This window comes from Rhea americana, unplaced genomic scaffold (genome assembly GCF_003343005.1).
Source record: "Rhea americana isolate MKP2758 unplaced genomic scaffold, rheAme1 scaffold_151, whole genome shotgun sequence".
Lineage (NCBI taxonomy): Eukaryota > Metazoa > Chordata > Aves > Rheiformes > Rheidae > Rhea > Rhea americana.
This window is the reverse complement of record NW_028185606.1, coordinates 420512-443942: the sequence shown is the minus strand read 5'-3', so window position 1 is coordinate 443942 and position 23431 is coordinate 420512. Positions and strand designations below refer to the sequence as shown.

The window sequence follows — 23431 nt, the reverse complement described above, 5'->3', positions numbered from 1 at the left end:
AAAAAAAAAAAAAAAAAAAAGAAGAAGAAGAAGAAAAACCCTTATATGGAGATATTAGGGTAAGTAAAAGTGAAAAAAAATTACAGATACTTACAGTTTTTTCCTGTATTAAAATTTTCCTGAGTAAAATCCTAAAATCTTCAGAGATGAAGATCATCGCTTTTGTGATGATGCTGATGACATGGTCAGCCTTCTAGCTGCATGTCACTTTTTCTTGGCTGAGTTCTCCTGAGATTGCCGTTCTCTTCTAATTGGAACCGTAAGTTTACAGTCCATTTTCTAAGACTAAAAATATGCGCTTTTAATGTCATCACTTTTTAAGAGTGATTCTGCTCTAGCAGTCAGTGACACAGATGCTTTGGGATGTGATTTTGAGAATTGCTGCTGAAAGCTCTGCCAGGCTTCTAGATTTTTGTGTGTCTCTGTCTACCTTATCCCTCTTATTAGCTCTCACAGCACTTTATATATGAGAAGAAGCTTCRTCAGAAACACTGCTCGTGGTAGTGTCACCAAAGGATTTGTATGCGAGGGGAAGAAAATAAATACACAGATTTGAATAACTCTCGATTACTGGACTGCAGTTGTCTCCTCTCARACAACGTTCTTTTACATTACTGCTCGAGTATATTGGCTGCGTCCTRTAAAAATAGCCTGTCTTAGTAACTGGCTCTTGTGCTCTACTAAGCAATGAGGATTTGTGTCCTTTATGTGCTAGGATGGTAGCATTTTTGGATTTCTGTTGCTATGTGCGAGATGCTTGGCAAGGGCAGGTGTCTTGCTGCAGTGCTGTGATGGCAGGTTTCCTGCTGGCTCTACTGTAGCCTGATAAAATGAGTGTGATTTAAGACGTCAGTGTCTTAAAATGCCAGTCCTTTCCTTTGCTGAGCTTCTTATCTATCTGAGGTAGAGCTTAAGGATCATGAGATCCTATTTGCTTATCAAAAACGTGATCTCGTGTTGAAARGGGCAGGGAGAGGAATGCAGAATCTCTGCGCAGCCGCTGCGATGGAGCAAAGTGGCTTGTCTGACCCGTGGTTTTTACAGTTTCCGACCGTGATTTCTACCCCGACGTCTGCATGTCTCCGTCASGCAAAGGGCTGACTCTTAGTTACCACTTCTCAGTGTTAGGGATGACCTGAGTCAGTAAAAGCCTTTTAAGCCAAAGGACTCGGAGGGAGCAGGTGGCACCTAGGCAGGCGTTGAGTGCTCTGCTGGGGTGGATTAGGGTGGGAGCTGAGGCCCTTGTTGCTTCGCGGTGTTAGGCATTAAGAGGATTATAATTATTTTACTGTATGTGAGTGCTGCAGCCGCTATTCCAGCCGTGCCACGGGTATACCCGAGGTAGCTTTTAATTGGTTTATCGGCAGGAGCAGGGAGCTCAGTGCAGGTTGCCCCTCCATCCACCTGAGCAGCTAGTTTTAAGGATAGGTCATTAGCTCCTGCTCTGATCCACCTTAAYATTTGCAAAAGGAAGCAACTTCTTTCCAGGGTGGTTTTTTTCCTCCTTTTCGATTSTGGAGCCTTCTGCTAAGCTTTCTGGGATTGCCACAGATCTGTAATCAGAAGTGAAGGCCATTAAATGTAACAGTAAAGTGCCATTGGGYTTGTCGAGGGGAAATTACTTGAGCAGAGCAGTTTTGAGTTATTTTCACAAAGATGTGAATGGTTCCCATACACTAATTGAGAAACTGGTGTTTGCGTATCTGCCAATTTTATCGTGCCTATGTAGTGTTTTGAATTTGGTGTATGCCAGTTCTCCAAAACCCTAGCTGCCTTGTGCAGCAGCTGTGCTCAAACCTCTGACAGCTTAGTGTTGGTCCTGTGGAAACTATAATTTCCAGCTCCAGACTGGTTATGTACCTGAAACACAGTTTTTCTGTYGAGGCAGGAGGGGACAAAGTTTGCGGATGGGAAACCAGCGCTCGCGTGCAGTACGAGCGCGGTGGGTGCGCTGACTGTATTCCATGTAAATGGTTGTGCTTGGTGGACGTGTTCAATAGATGTCCACCATGAATGGCAGAAGTCCAGGCACACATGCTGTATATGCAATTCGGCAACATCTGTTACCGTGCCTAAATATCCAAGTGGYTTGTCCTTACTGAGCCGCGTGGTTTTGAGTTGTCATGTTCAACTACATGGAGGGGGGGAAAAAAAAGTAGAGAGCCTCGTCAAACTTGTCCTGCCCCRTCCCCCCTGCCAACAACCCTAGGTTGGATTGAAAACATGTATTAGCAATCTGTCATGAATACCTTCTGCCTGGCCGTATGATTTACACGAGAAATGCTTTCAGGGTGATGATAGGGTTTGTCTGYGTCTGTAGTGTCTCATTTGTCTTTGGATGCCCAGCAGCCTTCGCTCTGCTGCTTCAAAGCTGAACCAACACAAAACTGAATGTTACTTTTCAAAGGTCCATGTAAATCAATGCAAAAAACGTAGATCACTGCTGAAAAAAATACATATAATATTTGCGTTTATATATAAATATAGAGAGATATATTTAGCAAAGTTTTCTAGACTGATAGTTCCTAAAACTACAGCTCCTCGTTGCAGAGAATTCACAAAGAAACAGTCATAGCCCAGGGACAGCAAAGCGTGGTCACTGGTGGAAAAAATAAAATTCAAGTCTGTTTGCATTTTAATGGACTTAAATCCCATGAGAGTTTAGGGGGAAAAAAAAGCAGATTTCTTCTTTTTCCTTGTTACCATCGTGTCTGAGTGATTCAGGGCTAGCAGCGCTGGTCCTGGGAAGCGGGAGAGCGTTTTCAGTTCCCAGGCTGTCGTTAARGGGGGTGTTACGACGCGGAGGGATCCGCGTTACCGCCGTGAGTCGCTGAGCCCGGAGCAAACTGTAGCAGCCTGGAGATGGGGCAGGGAAGGCAGAGCTCAAAGTTGTGTTTTTTATTTTATTTTATTATTATTTTTTTTTGGCAGACAAAGCCCTAAGGAGGAAATGAGCAAGATGCCATGCGTGGTTTTTATCACCAGAGATTTACAAAAATAATCTTGACATCCGTCAGGGGCCGGGGGTAGGGTACCCTCCAGYGCAGTGACGCGGAGGCCGCGTGGTCTGTCCTCGGCGAGCCAAACCTCCCTCTCAAGGGAGCTGCTCCTTAATTTGTCGCTCTTCGCTCTTTCATTGCRTTTCCCGTTTCATCTCAAACTCGATTGCAATTACATGGAGTGAAGTTTATCCCTCAGTCCTGGGGAAATACATTTTGTTCGGGAACCCCATTGCACAGTGCCAGCTAAGCAGGTCTTCTGAGCTAATGCTGGATGTATTTTTTTTTTTTTTAATGCAAGAAAAAAAAAAGCAAGGAGACTTTAAAATGCCGAGGTATTTTATAACAGGGGCAGCAAATTGAGAGAAGCTCATTTTTTTGCCCCCTTTTTTCTCTTGTTATGTCCCTAAGTGGATGTTTGCGTCTGTTTATACGGTGGTTTCGTGTGTGTTTTGAAATCTCATTGTACTCAGCGGTGGAAAATTGGCTGCTTAAGTAAAGGCATGTTAAGGACAGCTATCTACAGTAGCTGGAAGGAAATGCTTCTCAAACGTATTGTCCAAGTTGGTTCTACTTAGTGGTCTCTTGGGTACATGAACTTTCTTTACCTTCTCCACCCATCTTCTGGCAACATACAGGATTCTCAGTATTTCAGTTAAAAAATAAAAATAATAATTAAAAAAAAAAAGCGGTGCTGCCCCTGTAAATTGTTTCCCAAAAGGAGTGAGAGGAGTTTCAGTACTAACTCAGAGAAGTTCTTCTGTGCATTGATTATTCCTACTGGAAAAAACAAAAACGCAAAATGGCAAAGGAAAACAAACCTCTCCAAATTGGATGAAAATGGTTATATTCAAAAAAGAGTCTCCTTTGCCCCTCTCTCAGTCTCTTCAGTAAAAATTTGGGTTTCCTGAAAAGTAGTTGCACAGCGGAGTTGCTAATGAGATGTTATCGGGACTGCTTTGGCAAGGCTGCAACCTATGAATTTCAGTTTAATCCTGCCGTCGGAAAGATGTTTTCTCTCAACCAGCCTTYTTATCCGCACGGGTTCATTTGTTCTCCTTGCAGAACCTGAGCTGAGCGCCCGAGCGAAAATCGATGAATTTAAGAATTCCTGACATGCTGCCCCGTAGCTACAGCGCTCTTTAATTAGCTCGACTGTCATCAGAGGACACGTTAGTCTGGCTTATGTGTGTTTGCCAAAAGCACAGGAAACCTGCTTCACCTGTTTTGGTGGTACCTCAGAAGCCTTGATCTTGACTGAGATGTCTAGACCAYGTTGGCCTAAAAGATTGTATTTCCTTTGACATAGTGTTATCTCAGCGACTGCTCTTTCGCTGCTGTGGCACTGTTATTTCTTGCCGTGTTGCCCACACAGTTGCTTGCCCACAACATCATATAGTGCAGACAAGGGAGGGGAAGAAGGAAACATTCACTATATTCAGGTAATTCAGAACAAAATGGAGCTGTAGTTCACAAATACTTAGGTTGTTTGGCAAGAATGATGGCAAAGCAGGCCGAGTCCTCTCAAACTCTTGAGCTTTAATCTCCACCAGCAACCCAGTGTCCAGCCTCGACCAAATTGGTTGTGACCTCCTCCTGCTTAGCCAAAGTGGATTTTTCTCACAAAGTCAGCTTTCTCTCCCTAAAAACCAATACAATAAATATCTAGATTAATTTATAAGGGGAAACTACCCTCGTATAACCTTTAACTGAAGGTTAAAGGCTRAAACTGAAAAAAAAATGCAGTATTACAGCTCATTACCTCTCTGTACTGGATTAAATGTGGGATTCAGATTATTTGCAGTAAAGCTGCTTGGCATAAATTTAATTACAGCACAGTTTCCCCTTTGCRTTCACGTAAGGTCCCTTCTCCTTTCTCCAAAGCTTTTTGTGGTGCTGTCAGAACCCTCCGAGCCTTCTTTAAAGGATGTAAAAGTCCCGTCTTCTGTATGTTGAGCGCTGCGCTACTGAAAAACGTGAAGACGCCGTAGACATAGTGGGGAAAATGGCGTGAGGGACACTCTTGTGCATCTCTGTGGGCTTTTGCGTACGAGTAGGTCGAACCAACTCGCTGGTGTATCATAGTTGGTTCCAGGTTTTTCTGAAAACATTTTAAAGATAGCAGAAGGGGGTGGAGTGGGTCTTTTCAAATAGCATGGGAAATTGCTGGAGAGTTTCTTTCATGTTGTGTTTGAATCCCTTGAGATGGTCCGTTATTAAGTCTCATGTTTAAGTGGTCAAAATAAGAAAGCTAAGTTCGGCCTATATGCCTGAATGACCTTGATAAAAATGCAGATTTTTGCATTAGATTTTACTGTCCTGTGAGCAGCCTCACTCCTGTGCGAGAGAAATACACTGTTCTGTCAGAGCTCCTATATTCTCCTTTCCAAAAAAWCAATCAAGCCAAAAAATCATAAAAAAACAAAAGAAATACCTGATTGATCACATGTATATTCAGACTTCAAGAAACATTCAGGCAGCAGAGTCTGGGAGGTTGAGAACAGCTGTAAGAGAACGGCCGGGACGGGCCACGCAGCGATGGCAGCGTTACCCGCATTTAAAGCTCCTAGGTGGAAGAGCATCCCCTTGGGCTCTGTGATCTATTTTTTTTTTCTTTACTCTTCTCTCTCATCACGAAAGCCGTAGCCATATGCAGGCGGTTGTTTTTCAGACCACAAGTGCTGCGGGTTTGGTAGGGGTGGGCTTAAGGGGAGAGGAATTCAGCGATCCCAGTCCTGGACTGAGAGAGCAGTTTAGGGGCTGAGGTTGTTCAAAGTGRTGACAACGAATGTTTCAGTTTTCTTGATGGAAAGCCAAAGATGAAAGCTTCTAGAAGACACAACCTGCACAGCGTAACTCAAATTCAAGAGAGTGCATGCATTTTCAATTTTTTTTCAACTTGTGGTTTCTGCATGGCTGTGGCTGGTTCTTGTCTTGACAGCAATGCTCTTCCAGTACCTCCTTCCCTGTACGTGGCAGAAGGGTCTCGCTCGGCGAGCGCTGAGAGATGAGCCTCAGGCTCCCAAGGGCAGTGTGACCTAAAGCGTTTACCCTGGGTAGAGCCAGTGCGCTGGTTCTCATCCTGAGATACTTGAGTTCAGTCTCTGGGAAGTGACGAAGAAAAGTGATTTCAGTCATTTTATACCAAAGTCTAGCAAGCGTGGAACTCGTTTGCTAGAACATGGAACAGCTTGGGGAGAGCACAGCATAGATAGGTAGAGTAAGAGCAAACTCGTAAAACTGTGATAGTTTGTTTCTAGGACAAATTAAGAGGCTGCTGAATCTTTGCAGCCAAAGTCACATTACAAATTAAATTATTATTTTACTGTGAAAATTCAAGACTAGGGTCTGTAGCTAAGTTGCGGGCAAAATGAAGGGGAGGAAATCTGTCATATTAAACAAAATGGTTTTTATTTTCTGTGCAAAAGAGGTTTGTAACTGGACAAACCAAAAGTTCCCAAACTGATGGCTCGAATGAGTTGTGTGTCAAGCTGGTTGAAGCTTTTTTGGCAGGAGTGGGGACTAAAGCCATTTCTGGGGTGCAGGTTGTTTGCTAATAGCTTTTTGCCAAACTGCACGCACGGGCTGCGGGACATGTATGGTGTTTGACCACAAGAACACTAGTATCTTGTGTYCCCAAAAATCGTGCAGGAACTGAGCAGAGTTTCCTTTCAGATTGTTTTTTCACGGCTGCCTTGGGCCAAAGTACATTTTAAGTTCAGGATGCTTTTCCTCTAGTCGTCTTCCTGCGCTGCTGCTGGCCGCCTGGCTGCAAAGATTAAAGAACGAAGCGGGAAGGGACTGGTCGGGAGCCTTGCTGCTGGTGAGGTTGAGATGGAGATGGGGGGGGGGTAAGAGTAAGCATTGTGGAGAAAACAGGGAGAAGGGAAGGGTCTAGAGCTGGGCAAGAAAAGGGTTGTGCATAAATTAAAATAAATAAATAAATAAAACCAACAGGGAATAATTAACGTTTCTCCTATTCTCTGTTTTCCACTTGCTGAGCCTCTAACGAAAGCCTTCACTTGCTTTGGGGAGAAGTGTCGCTTGAGACTCTTCTCAGAAGCTGGCAGCTATGTAGTAAGGGCATGTAATCTTTTATAATCCTTTCTACAGGTTTATAATATCCATTTCTGTTTTGAGATTCCAAAGTATGTTGTAGACCAAATGGGAATTTAACTGCAAGAGAAAAACGTAGTTAATGTTCAGGAGCAAAGATGAGTGGCCTGGGGCAGAGAAGGACAACGGGGTAAGCGGAAGGGAAGCCTGCGTAGTGTTGCAGGGAGGGTCCAGGGCTGGCTTTSAGTGACTAATTTCAGACTGCTGTTTGAAATCCTGGGTATCCAGGGAAACAAGTTGGTTTTTGCGCAGATCGGAGCTCCTCTTCTGGTGATGTCGTGAGATTTGCCAGGGCGTGCGAGGAGCCGCCTGGTGCAGGCACGCRCGGGACGCTGGGCAGAACGCGAAGCGCGCCTGCGAGCTTTGTAAGGTCCCCGTCTAGACTGCGTTGTTTTTTCTGGTTCCACTTGCTGAGCTGTGAAGAGCGCGAAGATGATTGCGGGATCTGAGGTTTCAGGCACTGGCCCGTTCCAGAAGGTGCTGACTTCTCCTCGTGCTCGTGCATCCTTGACGCTCGTGCCGTCTCTCGCGGAGCGCGCGGGAGCGCAGGGGGGGCAGCCGAGGGAAGCAAGGATCCCTTACCCTTTGTAAGCGAAGCAATCGGCTGTGCAGCGGGTAAGAAGCTTACAGGAGCTCAGCAGTGTTCAAGCTAATTGGCAGCTTTAAACTGCTATTAAGAACTTCCACGCCTTTTGCTTGAAGAAGACGCGTGGTGAGCTGGTGGCTCTTCCTGCGTCCCAGCCCGAATCACCCTGTCTCAGGCTGCCGAGTTGTCTCGGACTGGTTTTAACTCAGTGCCTAATTTTGCTCTTGCTACCAGCTCCTTAGTGTTCATTTTTAAAACCGAAAAAGCTCCAACTGTTGGCACACTCAACATCTGCTAGCTAAACTACTCGTAAGGCTTGAAGTCTTGTGGTTTCTTTTGTTGGAGCGACTCCACGGTTTTCCCTTTTGAGGAGAAAATCTCAGTGAAACCGCTCACACGAATACGTCATTGCGGCCCAACTGAACTTGTGCTCTGGAGCTGCTGCTCCTAGCAGACGCTAAGGGCCGAGGGTGGAAAACGTGTTAGCGCAGATCTTGGGAAGGTTTGGTTTTAAGCTGCGTGTCTCGCAGTGGAACGAGAGCGGAGATCTTGGCTGTCGTCTAACGTGCCGTCAGCCGTGTTGTGAAAACTACCAAGCTTTCGATAGGCGAAGAGGTGACGTGGCGGGTACAGGGCAGACGTAGCGACTCGGGCCCGGGTTCAGCTGGCAGCGCCGTGGGGAGCTCGGCCGGCCAAGCGAGCCTGCTGCGTCTTGCTCGCCGCTGGCCGCCTCTCCTGGGCAAACAGGTTGTGTTTCTTCCAGGCGAGGAAGAAGAGGTGGGAGTAGAAACAGCGGCAGGGAGAGGCAGCAGGACCTCATCCTTTTGGGAGGTGCCAGGCTCGTTAAGAGGTAGCGTTCTGTATTTTGTCTCCCGCTGCTTGAAAAGGATAATGGAAAACCAGTTTTTGAGCTGTGTCTGGTCACTACRGCTCAATACAACGGTAGTAAAAAGTTAATAGGTTAACACTGCAAGTCCAGCCACCACTAGAGAAATCAAAGAGCTTGTAAAGAACCGGTGTCACGGTGCCAGTGAGTTGGAATCTGAAAGTCATGCCGCTTGTCAGAGGTTCTGCTAGCTTCAAAATAGTATTTTAACCTATTTTAAACCTTTTATAGCTTTATTCTGTGCGGAATGGATTTTCCAGGTAGTGTTTTGGCTGTAAGCAGTTGGTGTGAAAGCTTTTGAGATCACTGAAATCTGAGGGTCTGACTAATCTTTCTTTACCTCCTGCCCTCGATATCGGGTTTCCGTACGAGAACTCGATTATCGCTGCACGCAGCTGCTGGAGGAGAGCGCCTGGGTGCAGCAGAGTTGAGGGCTAGTCGTTGCCTGTGCATTGAAGCTTGTTGAATGCAGGCATTAAATAAAACAGAAAGGCTTCACGCTGGATACCTCTGTAATAACATCCTACATAAACGGCATGCCTCTCATCCCRAAGGTCTCTTCGTGCTTTCTGCACTAAAAATAACACCTGCTTTACCAGGTTCTGGACTCTTTCCTATACCACAAAAATGCGGTGCCGTACCACACAGTGGTTTAGATTGAGAAGTGAGCAACGCTGTATCTCACAGGGACTCCAGGAAGCCTCCTAGATGACCTGTGGTCCTTGGATTTGAAATTGCTGAATTCTCCTTATCGATTATCTTGCAAGCCATGTAGCACTGCAGGTTCAGTGTTGGGATGTTGTGGTTGCTAGCTGTGCAAACCCGAAAGATGCTTTCCCCCTCCGTCTCCCAAAGTGGATTTGTTCATCATCGAGGGTTTTCGTTGAGCGGTTGTTTCTGATAGCGCCTTTCTGCAGTCCTGCTTGGGCAGAAGAGCAGCCACAACCAGCTGCTTGTAGTTAGGAGCTGGAGTTTGAGCAATCAGAAATGTCAGCAGAAGCCACRGAGAGCAGTGGGCGAGGTGGCGGAGGTTTTCTTTGCTTTTCCTAGCAGCCCCTCCGCGAACTGCCGCTGCTGTCTGCTGCTCCGGGTGAACGTCSGGGGGTTGGCGTCTCCCCTCCGAGCTGAGCGGGGACTGTGCGGGTGCCCGTGGCCATGCTCTGGGCTCAGGCTCCTGCCTTCTCCGCACTTACCGCGTGTGCTGGTGCCCTGGGGATCTTCTTCTGCATGTTGTGTAGCAGTCTGAAATAATTGCATTTACGCGTAGCGGCATTTCTTACAACTGCGTTATGGCTGATTTTTTTTACAGAAATCTTGTGTTGTTAGAAAGGGTGGGTTTAAGGGAGCGAAGCGTGTTGAGACGCGGGGCGTTTCCCTTTCTGCCGTCTTTCCCTTGAATCGTTACCCTCATCAGCTCCCAGAGCTGCTCGAAGTTCAGCGAAGGCTTTTGAAATTCCGCTCGTCTTGTGCGGCTTCCCGTCRGCAGCAAGGCTCGGCGCTTCGGCGGCTGTTCGGAGGCTGCGTGGAGGCTCAGACTGACGYTTATTCAAAGCGAGCTGCGGGCTCGTGCGTGTTCGTGTGGGTTAGCGTGCTGACGAGCGCTCAGCCGACGGCGTTTACCCACGGCTCGGAGCCTTGTCACCAAGSCGCATCCGTAAACTAGCAGGAAAACGTGGACGCTGAGCACGTAGATCTGCTGTCAGAAGGTGTTAGAGCTACTGCTGATTTTACTCTTTAGGACAAAAAATCCTTCCTGTCTACAAACCTGTCCGTTAAGTGAGTTATGCTGCTTGGAAGCTCTTTATTAGAAATCCTAGGAACAGAATATTGACCCCAGTTAAGTTGATGAGAGTCACGGCAATGCCTTCAGTAAGCCCTTGGTTCCACCGCAGGAGGAGCGCAGTTCAAACGGGAGCTTTGACGCCTGCCAGAGTCGCTTTTGTCATCTCTGGGATGGAGGTTGGTTTTCATGTTTTTCTTGGTTGTAGGTGGAGAGTGGTTTTTTTTGCAAAGAAATGCAAGGCACGAATTTACTTTTAAGGCAATTTTGTCGCCTGGTTTCTGCTAAATCTATACTTTCCACTGGCTCTGAAGAGGAGGGAAGATGCCCTTTTTCTGTAAAAGAGCAATTTGGGGCTAAAGAGGCTGAAATGCCTGTCATCTCTTGGAAATAATTGTCTGATTCTGTCTACAGACTGCTTTTGAAAAATATTCTTGACTTCTGGATGCGCTTGGAATTTTTTTTAAAAAAAATCGTTGCATGCTTGCAARGGAAGATTCAGAGATTTTCCCATTTTGTATCGCCGGTGCTATTCCCTAGACACTACTAACTGCCACGGGTTTCCACAAAGCATCTTACCCCTTTCCGAGGAGATCAGCTTGGCACCGGCTTCTTTTTTCCTTGTTTCTTCTCCCTATACCAGTCAACGCTTCTTTTATTACGCTGTTTTATTATTATAACCATTGTTGGTGCCTTTTTTTCCCCCTTTTTTTAAAATAAGCTCTCYGGTTAAAGAATAATAAGGTACAAGTTGTCATTTGGGTGAGAGAAAGGGAGCTTTGTGGATATTAATAATGTGCCTAATGGCGTTTCAGAGGCTCGAGGAGAAACAACGGCGTTTCAGATCTCCAGCTACGTCCGATGTGACAGGCGGCGGCGATGCTCTTCCCGCTTCAGCAGGGGAGGRTGTTCAGAGAAGGGGATTTTTTTTTCCAAGCTGTTACTTAACTGATACTAGCATTTGAAGGCACGTAAGGCATGACCTCTAATCCTGCGCGTAGACTAACTGAGCCGCTTTCTCGAATGCCTCRTTGTAAGGGTGCAGAACGGAAAGGGCTGCGTCAGGCCGGGGAAGGAGACCGTCCGTCGGCGTTGCYCGCGGGTGCCCGCCTGCGCGAGCCCGCTCCACGGGTGACACCCGCACCCGCGGGGCTCTCGGGCGCACCTCCCTAATCTCTTCTCCCCCTCTGTCCAAAATGCAGAGTTTGTTTTCTTCAGCAAGTTACCTTCTCAAGCACAAGCTTTTGGTGCTAGTCCCAAAGTGAGGAATGACTTAGCCCTGACTTTCAGTCTTTCCCTRAAGTGTGAGTGGTCCTAGTCGCACRTGGACTTTTTGCTGTTGATCTCCACAGTGATTCAAACAGCAGTGATGAAATAGTTTTATGGGGTATTAATGACAGAATTCAGTGGGTTTTATTATGTTCACATAAATGYGTGGGGTCAAGGATGTAAAATGAAAACTGAAGGGAAAGAGCACAGGAAAACAGAACAAGATTTGTTAAGCAGCTGAGAKCAGGCATGACCCTCGGTGAAGCCCCAAAGGTTTTGGGTCTTCTATCTAAACCAGCAAATTCTTCAGAATAAGTTCTGAAGCTACAGCTGTTGCAAAAGGCTCTGAAGAAGTCAACTGCTTTGCAAGGCCACCTGGGGAATGACATAAAGAGGACAGAGAGGRTGCTAGGTACAGACACACCGATGCTACGCAAGGTAAAGAATTTTAAAGGGAAAATTTATGTTGTAATGTGGTTGTAGTTTGTATTCCGCTTCCGTGTCGTTTGGGAGAAGGGCTTTCTGTCAACCCTGAGGAGAGGTCCGCKGTGCAGCATCTGATACCCTGCAGAACCAGCCCGCAGCCACTYGCCGCTCTTCTTCCTTGCAGGCAGCCGGTGGCGGGGATGGGGCTGTGCCCCGATGCACGTTCCTAATTCACAGCGTGAATGCAAGGTGTTAACGCTGCAGCGTTCCCGCTTGTCATCGGCAGCTCCGGGCGTGGTGGCGGCGCGGTCCGTTGCCAGCTGGCTGTGMAAGCTGCCATGGCGTAGCCCAGCCGCTCGGCAGCGCGGCCGTGGCTGGCCGGCGGCACCCCGTGGCTCGGTCGAGTCCCGAAGCTGTTGCTGCCGAGGAAGAAGTCGTTCCGTTCTCTAATCCCTTCGTGCAGCCCCGCGATCGATKGGGTGGTATACTGCCAAGGCCTGCAGCTAGCAGAAACTGCAGCGTGAAGGTCTTCTGGGCTTGGGCGCATCGTGGCTCTGGAGCCTACACTGAAGGYAATAGCTCAGAAGGAGTGGGCTTTCTTTGTAATAAAGACTGCTGCAGGTTCCTGAGCTTAGTTTGCTTGGTTATTGCCCAGCACAGCAGCCGGAGGCACCGGCTCTCTGCTGGCCCACCCACGGGAGCAGGATGAGGCATGCCTTCCTCCTTTACCCCCTCGGTGGTTTATCGCAGGCTTTCGTACCCAGAAGACAAGGTCTCCGAAGTTCTGTTCTTCGTGTTTCTATTATGCACACAGCCTAAAAAGACCCGTCTTCATCTTTCTCACTCGTCTTGCCTTCCATCCACCCATTGCTCGTGGCTCCATCCTGTTTAGGCACAAGWAGGGTGAGCGCGCTGCCGTTTGGGAAACCAGGGTCTGGGCGGAAGCGACGGTATTTCAGCTTTGCGGCTGTGTAGTGGTTTGGTGCAAGTACCTGGAGTGTTAYGGTGTGTAAGGTAGCCTGGTAGGTGAGTAACTCAAAGCTGAGCAGCCCTTGTGCCCCGGGAGTTTGCACGAGTGCAAACTTTCAGCTCTGGGACTGGGGTYGTTTCCCTTAATYACGCRTCTTAAGCAGAGTTTTGGACGACTTTGAGAAATGCCGGTTCTGCTGTGCTTCAGCAGAGCCTGCCGCTGCGGGGATGCGCGYGCACTGGGAGCAGGGACGCAGAACYCGGGCTGCTCCTGAGTCKCGGCTTGCTTTCTGAACTATCCCCRCTGAGATCCGGGAGGCGAAGGTGCCCTGCGCTGTTACCCAGAGCCGGTGCGCTTTTTCTTTCCCCTGTTTAAAAGCATCAGGTTACATTATTTCGAATGTTTTTCTGAATAATCACAAAAACCCTTAATGCAACAGGAGGTTTCAGGAGCTGCCGAAAACTGGTACCCAAGTTAATTCTCCAGGTTTAAAGGGTCCCGCTTTCCAAATTCCCGCGTGCGACCAYGTCGGTGTGCGCGTGGGGAAGGAACGCGGCGCGTTCGGGAATTCGGGACGCTTGGGAACACGCCAGGTCTGCAGGCGCCACAGACCGCCGAAGGGGCTGGTTACTTTGTGTTTTCTTTTATGCTCTTCTTCCTGAAAACTGGGTGGATGCTGCGTGTTTGAGGATTCACTGGCCTCTAGTGGTGAAGCTGTGTAGTAGTTAAAATGGGCTGCTGTGCTGCACTCTGTGCAAACACTGGTTTAGGTGTGGGTAGTAGAAGGAAGCGAAGATTAAAAAACACTTTGAGTAGCTTTTCAACGCTCGTTTTGCCTTAGGGACCCTTAAAAGTTTAAGCCCCTGTTAATAGTTGTGCTTAGAAGTAGTTCAGAGGTTTTGGGAACATACTGAGAACAGACTGAAAACAACTGATTGAGATCAGCGCGAGAGAGGTTGTGCAAAGCTAGGGTGCAAGATAAAAACGAAACTAAAGGTTGCAAAAGAAACCAGAACTTCAACCTGGAAATTTAGAAAGAGGCTCAAGGAGCCACGGAGGTCGGAATCCTTTTCCCATTTCTGTTGCTGTAAGCTGTCAGGGCTATAGCTAAATGAACATGCTGGAAGGCTCCGATCTGTCACAATTTGACCAAGCAGCTTCCCTACCAAAAAAAAAAATTGCTACTTAGCCATCGTCAATTAAATGCGCTTCCCTTTCAAACTTTCCCTCCCTCCTTCCAGCTTTCCTGCCTTCTCTCCCCGTGTCTCCCTGTGCAAATAATCCTGTTTCTTAGCCTTTCGGGTCCAGGCAGGGCCCTGCCTATTTAACCATGCTTTTGAGAAGGGAACTGAGGGAAGTCGGAGTTTGTCAAGCGCTAGAATATGATCAAAAGCGAGGAGTAAGAGCCCTCTCGCAAAGGCAGTTCCACTCACCCCAGGCATTGCCGTTTTTTARAAGTTGTGCTCTAAGTAAATAAGGATGCAGAGTGTAACTAATGTGGCRTTCCACATGGGTGCCTCCCAGGATTAGCGGGCTGGGAGTTAGTATGCTGAACCAGGCACTATTTAAGTACCGGTTGCAGTTTTGCTTTGCATCTAGCCGCAGAGACACAAAAGCGAGGAGGGCGGTTAACGAAGCATTCAAATGATTCTGGGATGGTGCTCTCTGTTCGCAGACGTGAAGGGACCACCTACGCACCGCCTGTCCTGCGGCCAGTCGCCCTACGCCGAGACGACGACATGGGAGAGGAAATACTGCATCCTGACAGACAGCCAGCTGGTGCTGCTCAACAGGGAGAAAGAGGTGAGACARACTCACGTTGGCCGCCCAGGACTTGCTTTGGGCCTTTCTTGGTAAAACGGGAAGGCAACTTCTTTTTTTTTTTTTTTTTTTTTTTCCCCTCCCCTTTTTTTTTTTTTTTTTTTTTTTTCCCTCTCCTTTTCTCATGAGTTTAATGAACTGCGTGGAAGGGAGCCAACCTATTCCACCTCGGGATGGCAGGGCTCACGCTCGGTTTTAATGCAGCTAGCTCAGATGCCAGTTGCATAGGCAAGGTGAGGGCAAGCCCTGTGTAGCCAGGCTCCCCAGTGGGACTTTGTAGACTGCACTTAAGTCTGTGCCACTACGTCTTTCTATGCTGTTGCTGCTTTAATGCTGGTTAAAACCCCTACAGCTACGTAAACCTATGCTGCAGTCAAACCTCTTTGCGTCAGTGCAGCCATAGGCTTAGTAAACGTAGGGGAATAGGGTTTTGGTATGTCCGTACTGGAGTGCTGAGAAGAAGAGGTGTGCGAAACCTTTCATCCTTGCTGCAGTCCAAAGGTAAATTGTTTGAGACATGGGCTTGCCCTCTCTCTTGCTAAACGTAGCAAACAAAATCGGGTGCCCCTTGGCATGGAGGACTCGAAGCTGTTGCAACCTTCTTTGCTTTAACAATCAAATTACTGCATGTGTGATCTGTGTGTGTGTGTACATAGTATGTAGTACTTGGCGATGCGCCTTGGTATGAACATGACGTTAACTTGATTACCGAATAGGCATGTTTCGGCTGACTGGAGCACTGGGAGCAAACAAATGCAGATAAGTCCCTTCTCCTAGCCTACAAGGCGATGTAGTTTTTCTGGTGATATTTGATGCCTACAGACTTGCACAAATACATGAGCTTTAAAAGCTGATAATGCTCCTGGGTTTGTTTGTTTAATTCTTCAGTTATAGATTTACACAGTTTAAATATTTTAGGAGGAGCTGTAAGATGGAAATGCTTTCAAACTACTGAAGTAGATTCTTCTATGAAGAATCTTCTRTGTCCATGAATTTGAATCTAATACCATGGTTTCCTACATTTGGAGGTGAGCTGAAGTTTTTGCTTTTTTCTTAATTTTTTTGAAGCTTTTACATATGGCTGCACACAGGCTGAAAATGAGCTGGCGTAGCACTAAATATTATCCTTATCTATCTTGAGCTATGGTCAGGTGTATTTACAGGAGCTGAAATATTTCCTTGCATAGGGAGGGGCAGGAAAAGGTCTGGAGAAGGATGTTACTTATTAGAAGGGAGCAACATCAGTGCTCTGTTATTGCAACACTTAAAACATTGCTGGGCAGGAGAGATGATCAAATGAAGAATAAATGGAAGACCCATATCGTAATGTTTGTTTACTGCTTAGTTGTTTTTTTATTCTTGCAGGAATGTCATGTAGGGAATTAAAGTATATCCTGGAGAAAATTAAGGACATGTGAGAATTATTTCTAAAACTGTACTTAGCCCAGCTGTGCTGGTGTAAAGGATGTATGTCATTAAAGAAATGTAATTGGAAAAAACACCGGCTCATATCACAAATAATTATCTGCAGGTGGTAACCGTGCACTAAAGGATTGTTAATTGCACTCACCGSATACAGTTAGAACAGTAAGATGAGTCCCTTGTTTAGATGCTAAGGAATAAATGTGGGAAGATAGATGCATCACTGGTTTATTAAGTCTTTTTATGTGACATTTAAATACGCTCTGCTTTTTGCCTTCTTCTGTCAGAGGCTGGAGAAATTCAATACCAGGGCATACAGCATGTGGGGCGGGTAAGAAGAGCAGTTCCAAAAAAAAATGTTGAGCAGAAGAGCAAATCTTTGCCCTGTGCGCTCAACAGAGCCTGTCAGCACTGTATACAATGAGAAAATAACTTGTTCAGGAAAATGCTGTATGCAAATGGGCCAAATGCTGCATACAAATTATGCGACTCCACACGCTGCTACCTGATTTGTTTCAGAAGCTGGTAGCTAGAGTCAGATTTGCCATTCTGATTTTCAAGTAATTTGGAACTACTGTAAGTGGAAGGAAAAGGGGAGCTCCATCCTCAGTAGTATCTTACAGCAAAATAAAAGCTTGTTTTAATCTACCTTCTGAGCCTGTAGGAATGGCAGTGTACAAGTCTTCAAGTGTGATCCCTTGAAGAAGCACRGAACAGATACACTGGTCAAACTGCTAGTTAGAGAGGCATAAAGCTGATAGGCTGGACTTGCAGCTCGAACGCTTCTGAAGTAGAAGTACTCCTGATAGGTTTTATGAGAAATGGAAGGGGAGGWGACTTGGGGAACTTTATTTGGCAGCTTACTCAAGAGTTGGAAGAGGCTCAGTGAAAGGTGGTCTAGAAGCAAGCTTGAGTAAAGGCCTAAGGCAGCGATGGGGAGACACGCTTGGAAGAGGAGGAGAAACAGAAGATGACTATGGGTGGGAGTAAAGGCACACCGAGCGAAGGAACAGCTCGAGTTAGTCGTGAGCAAAAGAGAGAGTGCTAAAAGAAGAAAGTAGGAAAGTGTAGAGGAGAATTATTGACAAGGTGATCCTGAAGTTGTTCTTTGTTAACCTGAAATATCACCGATGAGATAGGCACTGGGAAGCTGAGGAGTGAGAGACTCCAGTGTGCCGGTGGGAACTGCTCATACAGTGAGTGGGCTGGAATGTCTTTGGGACTGGTGGAGATGATCTTAGAAACATTATGAAGGATCAAATGATATACCTTAGCAAGGGCATGGATGTGAGGGAAAAYGGAAGAGGTGTTGACAGGGGAGTGTCCTTTCTGCCAAAAAGGAGCGCTTGCATAATGTAAAGGTGGGTGTAATTGGAAAACTGCTAGTCTGAGGAGTCTCGTTTTATTTTTTATGCATCTACTTTGCTACTTCATGGAATAAAAATCCAAGAAGTTTAGCCTGTGTGAAGTTGAAAGGGAGCAGAAATGTTTGATGTTGTATAATGCTTATACAAAGTATTATAAAGTATGTATGTCAAAGCCAAAAAGCAGAAAAACATGTACAAAATGCAAACAGGTGATGAAAGATGTCTTCATTGTTTCAGCAGCAATACTAAGTTTGTTTTCTTTCAGTTAAAATACAGTGTTGTGTATTATATGGGTTTTTATTTTGAGATTGTCRGAGGGAATAGCACAGAAATAACAGAGTAGTAAGAAAACATTTTCTTATGCTATCCTACTAGTACAGATTTATTGAAAAGGTAGTTTGAGATGGATTTTGTGCAGTGAGACWCTGCGCTGTGAATCACAACAGTAGGTAGGAAATTGGAGGAATTTCAAGGAACAGCTCGATCCAAAAATATCTGTAATTACTTAAACAAAAATAGTATGACAGTATCACCTTGTGCAGGGTAGATTAATATTAATCACTTGACACCTTGTCAGCCTTGTAAAAGAAAAATGGGCGAGACTGGTGAATGAAGACTATTAACGAAGAGCAGAGATTGAGGCCCCAAACGCCGGTAGAACGAACCCCTGTAGGGAGTGGGAGACAACTAGGCAAATAAGGAGCCCTGAGTGACAGGAGATGTGCAATTACTAGACGATATCCTGGGGTGGTGATATCTTGCAGCCTTTTCCGAGACAAGGAGAACAGGTCTAGGCTGATTCACTTACAGAACAGCGTTTCTTCTCCAAGGAAGACGCGTTTCGTATCGGTTTTCCCACTGCTGGGAAGGTGCAGCGATTTTCATGGCTTGCGCAAGCCGTTCCCTAGGCTGAAGGCTCCACGGACGCGTCCGAGCGAGGGCGCGGTGAAAGGCGCCTGCAGCAGCGATGCCCTTTGARCGGGGAAGCGGAACGGCTTCGCGCTTCCGATGCGTGCTTTCGGAGAGAGGCTCCGCTGCGGAGCCTTTTCGGGAGCCATGTAGCAAAGGGCAGCATCTGTCGCTGGCCTGGGTTTCCGTGAGTCATCGTCACARCAGCAGGAAAACAGCCAAGTAATGGCTCTTCTCCTCTAGAATCTYCTTATTTTGGTTTTTTGGTTGGAAATAAGTTAAAGATGATGTTTCTAGTGTGTTAAGCTCCTTTTTCCTCCTTGCACCCAAAACCTCGTCTYTCTTTTGGATTCGAGGAGGTTTTTGCTCGAGGGTAAAAGAGTCGAGGTCCATGTTCAGAGCGACAGGACCTACCCCAGGTGCTGGGGACGGAGGCCAGCAGCAGGGCGTTTCTSGTGTACGTTCCTGTATGTTGCTTTTCCGACTCCCGTGGCTGACGCAGGTAGCGTATCGGTAGCAGCGCTTCCCAGAGAAAACAGCAAGAGCAGACGCGGGTACGTGGGAGTGGGGAAGTGCTTCGGAGGTGCCACGTGCCGTTCTCGAAAGAGTCCTTCCACCGGCGTCTTCCAGCAAATAGGTGTTGCTAGAAAGTACCAATTTATCAAAGCTCAACCCAGTCATAAGAGAGGGTTTGCTTTAATTTCCAAATTAATTAATTTTTCAAAAACTCCACAGACGTGTTTGCCATCATTTTTTAAATGGATTTTTATGTCAAAATTTTAGCCAGCTTCTAGCCTCTTACAAGGCTCGTATAAGACGGTAAAAGTGAAAATATAAAGAGCTTTGCCCTTATTTGACTCTTTGATGTGATTCCAGGCTTTCTGATTATTCATTCACAAGAGGTTGTAAGTTCTCAATTTTTTTTGTCATTAATCAGTGCAAGAAGTTCCCAGGGGACGCGATGACAAAAGCATGTGGGAAAAAAATAGCCGAAAGCTGTCTTCGCAGCGCTCGGCGGTTCTCCTTCCCCCTTTGCTGAGGTGCTTGCTGGCAAGGTGGGGATTGAGAGRTGATGCCTGAGCTGGTGTCTGTGCTGGTCACGCTGTATTTTGGCTGCGCGCTTGTGCGTCCTTCGGTGCCATCCAGCCTTTGAATGCATTTGACCTACCGCAGAGCAGCTCGTATACGTGTTTAAAAACCACGTCCGGCCCCGAGAGGTGCAGAGCTGCTGGCTGAGCTCGTTCAGCGTGTTTGCRACGGTGTGTTTTTAAGAACAGCCTAGTCTTACGCTAAGCAATGCAGGGCAGTCCTGCAATCTCAAAATTAGTTTTTATCTGTCGGTCTGGGCTGAAACTAAGGGTTTGGAGGAGTGTTATTTCCAATAACACCGCAGTGTTTCAAGTCAGGCTTTAGGGGGTTCTCTTTAGCTATCCCTGATACAGCGTAGGGAAATCCAGAGTCAAATAAAGAGTAYCAGGAAAACCACAGTCTTCTCTCCAGCCCCTATAGACTTGCTAAGAAAAGCAGCCTTGGGGGCTGGCGTCGGCTGTGCAGGAYGACTGTAGTTGCACCGTGCCTCTTCCAGCGTGCAGCCTGCCMGTGTGTTCCTGGGCTGGGGAGCTGCGCGGTGCCAAGGGCCGAGTGACTCGCAACTGGGACCCGGCTCGCCGTAAACGGCTCGGTTCCTCTTTGAAGATAAATCCTCCCTCTGGTATGCAGAAGCGGAGACCCGCTGTTGGCAGCGGCGCGGGCYGCTGCAGCCTGTTTGCTTTTCCCAGGGACGCGAAGGGGGTGCGCTGGATGTGGTGGGGCACTAGCGCTTTTTCTTCAGTGCCATTAAAAAAAAAAATCGTGTCGTAAATCCGGTGTTAGGGAGGCCTTAAAGATAGGCATGCCTTAAAGGAAAGGGGCTGGATTTGTTTCTCAGTTAAAGSTCTAATCGCGGAGGGGTCTTCCACCCCGTGCACTGTGTTGGTGCAGAACGAGCCTTTCGGTGTAGGTGCAGGTTGGCTGAGGAAGGAGGATGAAATCTAATGCATGATCTTGACTGACTGAACGTAGCGTAAACAGAATTAGTCTCTGCTTMACGTCCTAATGAGCTCTCACGTGGAGATCATTCAGCAAAGGAGTTGATGTAAAAATCTACCAGCAAAGAAAGCAGCCTTAACAGGACAACCGCGGGGGATTTGGGAAACTTGTAAAAAACGAGCACTGTTTGAAGGAGACGGATAGACTAGCGCAGTAATAAATAGCATCAAAAATGACCTTAAGAGAACGATAAGTGCTCGAAAGTCAGGAAATGCCAGAACTAGTTTGTGAGAGCCATTGTAGCACAGGCTGCTTCTAAAATAGTACCGTATCTTCTGTGTTTTGTACAGCCTTCAGTACGAATGAATAATATCTTTTTTGCTTGCTATTAATACTGTGTTTTCAGAGCTGCTTGAAGGTACAAAAGGATAAGCAGCACAGGAAACGTGGCAGGAGCTTTCAGTCCCCTAGCTGCAAGCGGTTTCTTGTGTAGCTACCTGGAGAAAAAGAGAGGGTGGAAAAAAAAAGTGCAATTACACAAACTGTTGAAGGCAACGGCCTCGTTCAGACTGCGCCGAGATGCTGCCTGCCCCGAAGTACGATCCGCGTGCTTGGGGACGGCTGCGAAACGAAGACTCGCGCGCGTCGGCCGTGCAGGGGAGGTGCCCGGGCCGCCTCTTCTGAGGGCTTCAGGCAGSGCTTCGTGTTTCCCCGGGTTTTGCAAGTTTGCCTCTTCCCGCTCGATTTTTATAGGGCTGCTTGGTGAGGAAAAACTGGAAAGATTATTGCTCAGCTGAACTTCAACTGTTGTTTTTTTTTCCCCAAAAAATTATTCATGGAAATTGGCCGAGATATTTATTATGGAAAGAAACCAGTCAGTTTTGTACCTTTTTTCCAGCTTCACTGATAGCTCGGATAACCTTTTTCCTCCCTCCCGAGCTGAGTGAGGCCTGAGAAATCCCTCCCTGGTGCGTGAAACGAGGAAAGGTAACTGGGGAAAGGCATCGGCCTCCGAAAGACGGGGTGCCGACAGTCTCGCCGCAGTACAGATTTTTTTTTGCGCGTGTGGTTGAAAGCTTACCGTGCTGCGGACCTCTTCGGGTCCCGGAGTGAACGTGTCGTGTCGACAGGATCTCGCTGTGCTCGGGGCTTTCTGCAGCTTCCTCGCTCGGCCTCTGGGGCCGTTGTGGCTGGGCCCTAAACCACCCTTTTCGGAATGAGTTGATAGCTGCATCAGAGGATTAATARCAAGAGCAAAGAATTCGTCAAAGTGCGGTCCCCCGGGTTTCGCGGGCAGCCGCCTGACGAGCACCCTCTGCCCTCCCGCTCCTCGGGGATGGCGTGGTGAGGCCGGGCGCGCCGGGCCGGGTCTCAAAGTTATCGCTGGATCGGTAGAAACAAACCGAATTAAGCTCTTACCGAGGTGGCACGTTAGCAGGCTGGCCCGGCGGCGAGTGACACGTGTCGGCATGCTTTTTCCACAGGTGCCCGTGGAAGGGGTGCAGGAGGCGCCGGCGGAGGCGGCCAAGGGACGCTGCCTGCGCCGCACGGTGAGCGTGCCCTCCGAGGGCCAGTTCCCCGAGTACCCGCCGGAGGGGGCCGCCAAGCTGGGTAAGTGCAAACGTATCTGCGTGGATTTTCTTTTTTTTTTTTTTTATTTGATGGTTCGGATTTCCGGCGGCGGCGTCGTCTCTGCGAGCGAGCCCGCTGGCGGCGCGACCGCGTGGCGGCGGCGCGACCACGGCTGCCTCGCGGCGCTGCTCGCAGCGGCCCGCCGGCGTTCGTCCGGATGTCCCGGAGGTTGCTGGAGCGGGTGGGCTGCCGCCGCGCGCGCGAAGGGCTGTAACTGCGTTCGTGAGCCCTGGGATTTACGCTGAGAGCTGCTGAGCACTGCRCAGTAGTCGTGCATCCTCTGCGGCTGGGTGGGAGAGGTTCCTGCCGCTCATCAGCGCTGTTACGTGGCTGCGGTCTGCCTCAGTTTGAGCTTCTCTGGAAGCTCCTTTGCTTTGTATTTTGGTARCAAGTACCGAACAACAGCTTTTGGCTTTGTTTCCAGAAATTGCCTTATGCCCGTTTGGAGTGCAAATCCTAAAAGACCCAGCAAGGTACCTGCTGCTGTTGGTTGTAATTATAAATAGGAAAATGTAAGGAAAGCAAAAGGAAGGGCAGGCATTAAAAATGGCAGGCAGGGCTCTGTTGGGGTAGTTTACCAWGTCCAGGTTCGGCCGAGTTCCCCAGGATTTTTCTCCCCTCTTTGTTCCTCCGCACGTGCGGCTGCACAAAGAGCTTCGCTCCAACTCTTCCCAGAAGCAAGCAAGAGAGAAGGGAGGCAAAATCCCATACAAGTAAATTCTTCTTTCTACCAGAAGCTACGCAATAAAATTTCCTTGGCATTGCTGGTAGGGTCCAGGAGCAATTCTTAAGTTAGCTGGGGAAAAGAAAACCCAGATAATCTTGGGAGGGAGCTCTATGGTAGAACATCATTACCAAGGGTGAATAGCAGGCAAGGTATTTTTCATTCCACAGGCTCAGATGTTTTTTTTTTTCCTGCCAAATTTTTATTCTGTGAGTGAATTGTAAATAAGTCATTAAAAGATAAAGTACTGTGCAGCTGAACATAGAAAATCCCACTCTTTTGAACAGTTATTTAACAGATTGCAACTGTAGTGCTCGTTTACTTGTGCTTGCCAGTGGTGCTACCTCACTCTTCCTTGGTTGGGGGAGGGAAGATAGTTTGGGGGGGGGTGTTTAGTTTTGGTATTTTCTGTCTCCTGGATTAGATGTCCTCTTTCTTTTCAGATAACTCTCGAGTTTTAGGAGGGAAAATGGCAGAATACRTGGGGATGAATGGT

The 23431-nt window shown here is 47.5% G+C and overlaps 1 protein-coding gene across 8 annotated transcripts in view; it reads left to right on the top strand.

Moving 5' to 3' along the window:
• The window catches only part of RASAL2 (RAS protein activator like 2), a 124279-nt gene that overhangs the window by 23520 nt on the left and 77328 nt on the right, over nucleotides 1-23431 (top strand). For all 8 annotated transcript variants that reach the window (XM_085299627.1, XM_085299625.1, XM_085299622.1 and 5 more), the window contains exons 2-3: nucleotides 14708-14835; nucleotides 22064-22190. In XM_085299627.1, the coding sequence (XP_085155753.1) occupies nucleotides 14708-14835; nucleotides 22064-22190 (255 nt within the window). The remainder of the gene's footprint in view (nucleotides 1-14707; nucleotides 14836-22063; nucleotides 22191-23431) is intronic.